Source organism: Schistosoma haematobium, chromosome 3 (genome assembly GCF_000699445.3).
Source record: "Schistosoma haematobium chromosome 3, whole genome shotgun sequence".
Classification (NCBI taxonomy): Eukaryota; Metazoa; Platyhelminthes; class Trematoda; order Strigeidida; family Schistosomatidae; genus Schistosoma; species Schistosoma haematobium.
In genome coordinates, this window is record NC_067198.1 from 1,351,728 (window position 1) to 1,359,695 (window position 7,968).

Here is a 7,968-nt window from a genome sequence, read left to right on the forward strand (position 1 = left end):
TTGCTTCTTAAGAAGGTAAATCAGTATATGAATTCAGAGAGAAATTATCAACCAAAGGATCATTAAAAACTTGGGGGATACTAAATAGATAGTTACTTTTAGTTGGGGATTGATTAGACCTTACAATGGGATCAATCTCTAAATCACCATCTTTTCACGTTTCTCGCAGAGTATGTGTTCAATCTAGAGCTTCGTTTCTTCTTATACCACGTATAACTTGAACACTTGAACGTTAGAATCCTTCAAAGTGGCAATGAGAAGACAGAAGACTAATGAAAGGAATGTTATTCCAGACAGTGTCAAATTATAGTACAAAACTGTCAGGTATTTATAGTTTTTAGTAAAACTGAAATCATTATTATGGTTATCCAATTCGCACACAGGGGGTGATTAGCATTTCTCCAATAGGAAAGCTACACATGGAAATTCTGGAACATTCTTCTAAAAGATAATTGAATGAGATATCTTCGGTTCTATCTGAAATTCTTAAACCATCTTCGAGTTCATACATGGATGGTCCCCACCGTATGATAAGTTTAGGCTGTTGAGCTGAACTCTTACAGTCTAGATTAATTACTTCAATCAACTCTCAGTAATATATATAACAAGTAAAGAGATTTCTCATTATGAAGTAACATTATTTGAAGAACTAGTGAGATCTAACAAACACTGAATATGTATTTTCATTCTAGTTTAAGATTTCTAAGAGCGTCAACACATAACTATACACAGTATTATTTCAGCAGCAATTTCGAAGACCCTCCCGATCTCCCACATTGTACGAGCATTCCATGTACCTAAATTAATGGTTGATCTGGTTATTAGAAGGGGTATCAGCCTCGTGACTTCCGAAAGAATTCGGCTTTCATCATGAGGTGTCATAACTCCTCTAATTGAGGATCTTCTAAATGCCAAAGCAGAGTTTAAATGGTTTGAATTATTTTTCCTCATTAGCGTTATTTCATCGAGTAAGTTTTTCATGGTATGTGGTCGCTATCCCCATGCCCAACTCTCCTCCTTTATCCGGGCTCGGGACCAGCCGTCACCCAAGAGTGGCTGCAGGCGGAGTTATATACTGTATGAACCTCAAGAAATTTTAGTTGCTTGACAAGTATGACACCATTCAGTCTTTGAATCAATATCAAATGATTCAGTCTGCATATATAAGATATGACATCACATTAGAATCAGGAAGTTAACGATACGTGATTACATGAACACGATGAATGTTAACTTGGTGATTTAATGTCATGAATACAATTTTAATTTTTGATTGAGATCATGAATCGATGAATGTTAGACCACCATTGAAGACCTGGAAACATCTGACGGTTGTTTTGTTCTACTATGAGACTGTTGAAGAGTGTGTATCCACTATTTCGGATTGCTTGATGTTAGACAATAACACGTGGTACGTATGCCCAATCACCGATTACTAGGACGCGCAATTGTGACTAGTGTTGGAGTCGGTTGGAAGAAAGTTAGAGGCGGCCAAATCAAAACTTGGCATCAGTCACTGAAGTCACTAACTTCTTATCTGTGTCATGTTGGTAGATGCAGACTACTTGGTTGGGGTCCGTGTGACTATCGTTACCAATGGTTGGAGACTCTGTGTGACATGGCTCAGAATCGATCACAATGGCATCCGTGTATACACTCGTTGTCTTCCCTTAAACTATGAGATGAAAATTACTTTATATATTTCTTCACAATTCTTTCTTTTATATATTACTATCATTGAAGTAACTACTTCTGTGAATTTGGTGTTGATCTTGTTGTGCTAATGAGATATGTGAACTTGGACCGATGTGTATAAGTGCCTGGCCTACGTTGTCGCTGACTGACTGACTGACTGACTGAGATACTAAAACCGGATCAGTGGTCTATAAGTTGAACGTCCACATGCATAACCAGAAGTTCTAAGTCTGAATACAATGCACGAGCTAGTCAATTCTTACTGTTAAGAAATCGCATACTGGAACAAAACAACTAACTATCCAGTACTTTCAGATCTGACGTTCATCAATTAATGATCTTATTCCAAGAAATACTTCACATCACTAAAACGTATCTCTTCTAATTTCTTTCTTTCTTTGATTATAGTAGGATCATGTAAATTAAATTCAATGAATCGGAATTCCAAATTGAATGAAGATAAAACTCAGAACATGGTAGAATGTAAATTGAATGTAGTAAAAACACGTACATCATCTGTAACTAAGGAGAAACAATCACATAGAGATAATGATCACCATGATGATGATAATGATACTTCGGATGGGAAAGTACAATTGAATCATAAAATTGATTCAGAATTTATGAAATCAATGAAAAATGTGAATGAAAATCAAACTCATCTAAAAAAATCTTTAGAAGAATCAAAAGGTCTTACTAAATCGCAAGTAAGTAGTATAAAACGTATTCGATAAATATTTCCAATATGGATTAAGTTTTAGTAGTTAAAATCATGAATTAATTGAAGTTTGACTATAATGAAAAATCTGGATAGCCGTTTCATTGTATTGTAGGGCTCAGCAGTAGTGTGCATCTGCGATACCGCATCGGGAGATTTGAACTCACGACTTATCGATTCTCATACGCGAACGCTTAAACGCTAGACTACTAAACCTGCCGTTATCCAACGGTGTTAATGTGTAACTTCAACCAATCCACGAAATTGAGAGATACATCCAATATTGTTTTCAGTATGTTAATATCTCACAACTGACCCGTTTCAACTCCATTGGTTACGGCTTCTCGCTAGAACTTCAGATAATACCTCGTGAAACCAGTCACTTGTGAGTATATGTTGATTAAAATTTAGTAATAAATTGAATATTCGTCAAGACTATAGTTTATAGACGAAGCAATCAAATTTAGGATAAGAGGTCTTAGATTTTGATACGAAATTGATTCATCCATTTGGGTGAGTAGCATTTCGGCATTTTAGCTGATATCAGTTCATAATGAAAACTGTAAATCTAGTTCTTAACCCTAACCTAACCATCAAGTGTAAATCATAATTCTAATTCCTTGTATTAATAGACTGTTAACTTTTGGATGTGAATTTTATCGATAGTGAGTGTATGTTATGACTTAATACTTTGTGCCCTATCGATATGTATATAAAGTAATGTTACCATGAATTACAGAACAGTGTCTTATAGACCGGACCAATGACTCATAAACCCATACGATCAGTCTAGAATCCTTATCGGTTCTCCTTCCTGCTTAGACATGCCTATTATGTCCAGGATACGAATCTCAGCCTCCGTGATACTAATCATATATTTCAAACATATTGGGTTTATATACAAACCAAACAGACCACATTTTAGCATAAAATAGTTCTCGCCAAATGTGGTTGTGAATGTGGGAGACTGTAATTAATAGACTAGTTATAACTCAAGAACCGTAAATCATATCATTATAATCTATGGATCAAAATAAAGCGTATAATTAGAGGAACATAGATATGCATAATGTAGTTACTGAACAGTTACACAATAGGACTATATATATACTATCAATCCACAGATAGATCCCATCAGTTACCATCCACTATTCTCATCAGGATATAACCGTGACGATGCCACAGGTGTTTGGAGTCTGACAACGCTTTAACCAGTAATACCTTCTACTATGCATCGTACCCACCAAGTAAAATCAAATGTCGGAATCGGGGAGGTTCGAAGATATATTTGATAGGCTATCAATATATCGTGAATCGACTGATCTAAACTGGCTAGAGATTGCAGAGGATGTCGAGCACAACGTTCCCACTCATGATCTGGTGCGGATGCATGGCTGAGCGTCTTCAGCTAGGTGAGTCCATTAAAACTAATGTGGTCAGCATCCAATGTCGAAGAGTTACAGAGCTATTGATATTGAGGATTTATTTACCGCTACAGCAATGTATATATTTGAAGAGTCTTATATTTCAACGAAACATCAATTTTAATCCTCTTTGATTTTCATTGGTTCACTAAATGATAAATAATAAATGATTTAATAACTTACACATATTTTCTCTCTTTTCTATTTTATAACAGTTTTTCTCTGAACTCAATTTAACTTCATTGAATAATGATAATGATAATGTTGATGATGGCGACTTGAATTGTTCTACACATTTTCCACGATTTATTATCGCTGATCAATATATGAAAGATCCGACCAATTCATCAACTGATGTTGAAGAAACTAGTTTCAATGATAATCTTACAAAAGATTGGTCAAATGAAAGTTTTGATAAGATACAGTCATTACGTAATGGCATTACTACTAGTAATACTACTGCTACCACCACCACTACTACTACTACTACTACTACTACTACTACTACTACTAGCAATAGTAATAGTAATATTAAGGATATTAATAGTGATTCTAAAACAGATCAGAATAGTTTGATTAGAAAACCATTCAATACTAGTGATAAACTACTTAAACAAAAATCAACTATTACTATCATAAGAAATGAATTAGATAAATCTAATATGAAACCATATATTGTAAATAGACCATGTTTCCCGAATACTACTACTCCTACTGCTACCACTACTCCTACAAGTAGTAGTAGTAGTACTACTTATTACATTAATAGTAGACATTATAATTCTATACAACATCAGAACCCAATAGAGAATAGATTACATAATAATCAAAATTTATCCAAATCATTAAATTCATTAAACATAAATTGTAAACAATCAATTGATAGAAAGAATTCAAGACCAGTTGAAAGGATTTCAGTTTTGCCTATCATCAATGATACTACTACTAATAATAATAGTAGTAAAAGTAATAATAATAAATTTACTAGGAATAGTTATACTACTCATAATCATCGAATACAATCAATAAAAAGTCATCATGTAACAGAAAGAAAATCTACAATGCAACAATTGAAATCATCACCGTTACATCATGATAATCATCATCATCATCATCAGAGTAGAAATCACCAAAATCAAAGTAGAAGTAAATCAGCTAATATGTTTAATCGTAAATTATCATCTACATCTACATCAGCGTCAGCAGCTGCAGCAACAGCAGTAGCATCGTCGTCGTCGTCATCATCATCATGTAAACAAGTCAATCATCAATTAATCAATAAACCAGTACAAATTGTATATACATCAGGAGAGAATAAAAGACATCCAGATGATTATGTAATAGATGATCATTTATATCAATCGAATCATTCTAAACAAATTAATCCATTCATTTCTATAAATAGTAAATTGAGACATGGCTCATTAATACCTATATCAACAAGATCTTATTCAAGTTCTCGCATTCCATTGAAACAATATTAATTGATTATTATTATGATGATGATTGAAAGTGCCTCATTTTGTTTGTTTTTGATTAAGATCATGAATCAATTGATGTTAGATCATTATTGAAAACCTGGAACCATTGGATAGCCATTCTGGACTGATCAGATGACGAAGAACTGGTCATTCAGTGCTTTCAGGCTTACAATAGTGATCAATTGATCAATTGATTGATGATCTTAATCAATCCCTATAATTTTTGTTGTTGCTATGCCTACGTAATCTCTTTTCATATTGGAGATTATTTTCTTCTCTTCTTTTTTGATAAAGGAGAACTAAAACACTTTTTTTCAAATTACATCATTCATTTATTATCAAGCATTCTGTGGTCAGATTTGAAGTCTTTCATTGAAAAGAAAAGCAAAACTAATTTGAAATTCATCATCTTTTTATCATCATGTCCATTCTCTTTTTTATTATCATGATGATACTACTATTAAACAGTTTAAGTAGTATCTTTAATTAATGCCGTTTTTCGAGAGAAAAACTCGTTTGTAGTGCTTTAATCAATCACATTACAATGACTCATAATGATTACCATCTAGTAAACTATACTAGAATGATAAGAGTTAGTTATATTGGTTGCACACATCTTCTATACAATCTATATATAGTTACACATACACACAATGCAATATGAATCAATTGTAATCTGATTAATGAGTCAAGACATATGAATTCAATGATAGATTGTTTAGTAGTTGGATTGATGACTTGATTGAAACTAGACCATCTGGAAGTACTAGATAGTCATTTCATTCTAGTATGGTATTCCTCAACAGGATGAAATAACCATCTGTTACTTTCATGTTTTTCATGATAGTCTAACTTCAATTGACTTATCCATTCACTTAGTAAAATTACTAATAATATCCACACACAAATAAATCCGTCTCGGATCGATTTTTTACTTCCCATGTTTGTTTCTATGACAACGAATGGTCAATTATTTAATTTGAAGTATAATCACACTTTCTTTGTTGTTGTTGTTGTTGTCGTCTTTTATCTCACTCATTTTCTCCCTTTTTTTCTTTTTTTTACAAGATTGTTATCGATTATTTCAATGGTTCTCCTTTATTTTTTTGTTTTTTTCTCGTTCTAATTGTTTATCATCTTGAATTTCTATTGGTTAGTGTTTTTATTTCTTTTATAAGATCTCATTCTATTCTGTGCTGTACTGTACTGTACTGTTTATGTTTTGTTTTATTTTATTTTTCATTTTATAAGTAAAACATTAGTATAGATGATATTGTTGATGATTCATTTGTGAATAGAGTTGAAGGATGATGATAACGTTCTGAATGATTAGTTCCATTTTGAATACAGTGGTCTTGAGTGCTGTTATAGATATGAGGGCGGCTATCACTTCACGGTTGCCCAAACCGTGGAAGCGTTCTTCTGGAGGTACCTGAAAGAGAAATTGGATTAGGCGTGGTCTTAGTGACCTGAGAGCGTGACCACAATGCCTAAGGAAGAACTGCTTGAAGTCAGTCACACACGACTTTTGTGTGAGTAGTTTTCGCGTTAGCTCCATACTTGTTGAGAACTTTCCACTAGAGATAAATATCCGTGGGATAAGGTGAGGTGTGCATTTTCAGGATGGACCAATTCTAACCCCACCCCTACTTGTGGGAAGGCAGCATCGCTGTGATGATGGTTTATGTATTTATTTACTTTAAGACATAGATATTGGCACAAGGAGGCACTAAATAGATATCCGCCACACAATTCTCATTTGATATGTATGAGGGCTGTGATACTACCCGGGTGCCCAAACCGAAGCAGGTGGTTATCTTAGGGGCCACTCCCCGAGCCTTCGACCTGAAGGTCTGGTCCACAAGTCAGTGAAGCACCGTAAGGCCACGAGAAGGCAGTGAGTAGGACTTCCCTGGCAGAGGCTATATACGCGTGACCATGTGAGAGCATTTCGAGAGGGAGAACGGACTCTCCCCACTCTCGGCCATACCAGGGCATTTGGGGGCTGAAGGAAACACATTACTGCTGTTACACCCTGTGCAGTCAACAGTACGACTTCACCCTCGGATCTTGAGTTTGTTGCTCTTGGTCTTACAGTTCTTCAGCAGACCTGTCTGGCATGGTAGAATCTTGAGGAACGATTGTTCCAGCTAGTGTAGCTCGGTTGGTTCATCACGATAGGCAAGTCCGAACACCACGTGAAGGTAGAAACAACGGTCGTGTTCCATTTGTAATGGCTATGGTAGTTCTATGGTTGATACTTCAATCGAATTCTAATCAGTTTCAGTTGACATGTATATCATCTTCTATATGGACATTGTGTCAGAGGTTTCTATGATAAAGATAGAATGCGGTTAACAATGTTGTCCAAGATGTGTGTTTTGTTGTATTTGAGACTTGTCAGTTGAATGCATCAAAATCATATTACAAAGCAAACTGAAATTCATACCTGATGCACAAGCGAGTGGTTATCTGGCATCGGTAACTAAGTGGATAACTCCGAGATGTAACAACACTCCCTAATGAGTTTAGAATGAGACGAAAACGGTCATTCTGGATCAAACTGTCAGTCACATTTTATTTATCACATACAAAGTTCTGAATACTGATATTCCTATATAAAAATGGTAAAGGGGTATCGGTTGTCTGT

General features: G+C 34.7%; 1 protein-coding gene across 1 annotated transcript; it reads left to right on the forward strand.

Annotated features, from left to right (window-relative positions):
- The first annotated feature begins 2,139 nt into the window (after positions 1-2,139).
- Positions 2,140-7,209, forward strand: MS3_00000012 (uncharacterized protein). The gene is made up of 2 exons (XM_051207951.1): positions 2,140-2,402; positions 4,053-7,209. Exons 1-2 carry the CDS (start codon positions 2,319-2,321, stop codon positions 5,319-5,321), a joined length of 1,353 nt encoding a protein of 450 aa, XP_051068647.1. The 5' UTR covers positions 2,140-2,318; the 3' UTR covers positions 5,322-7,209.
- The last annotated feature ends 759 nt before the right edge of the window (positions 7,210-7,968 follow it).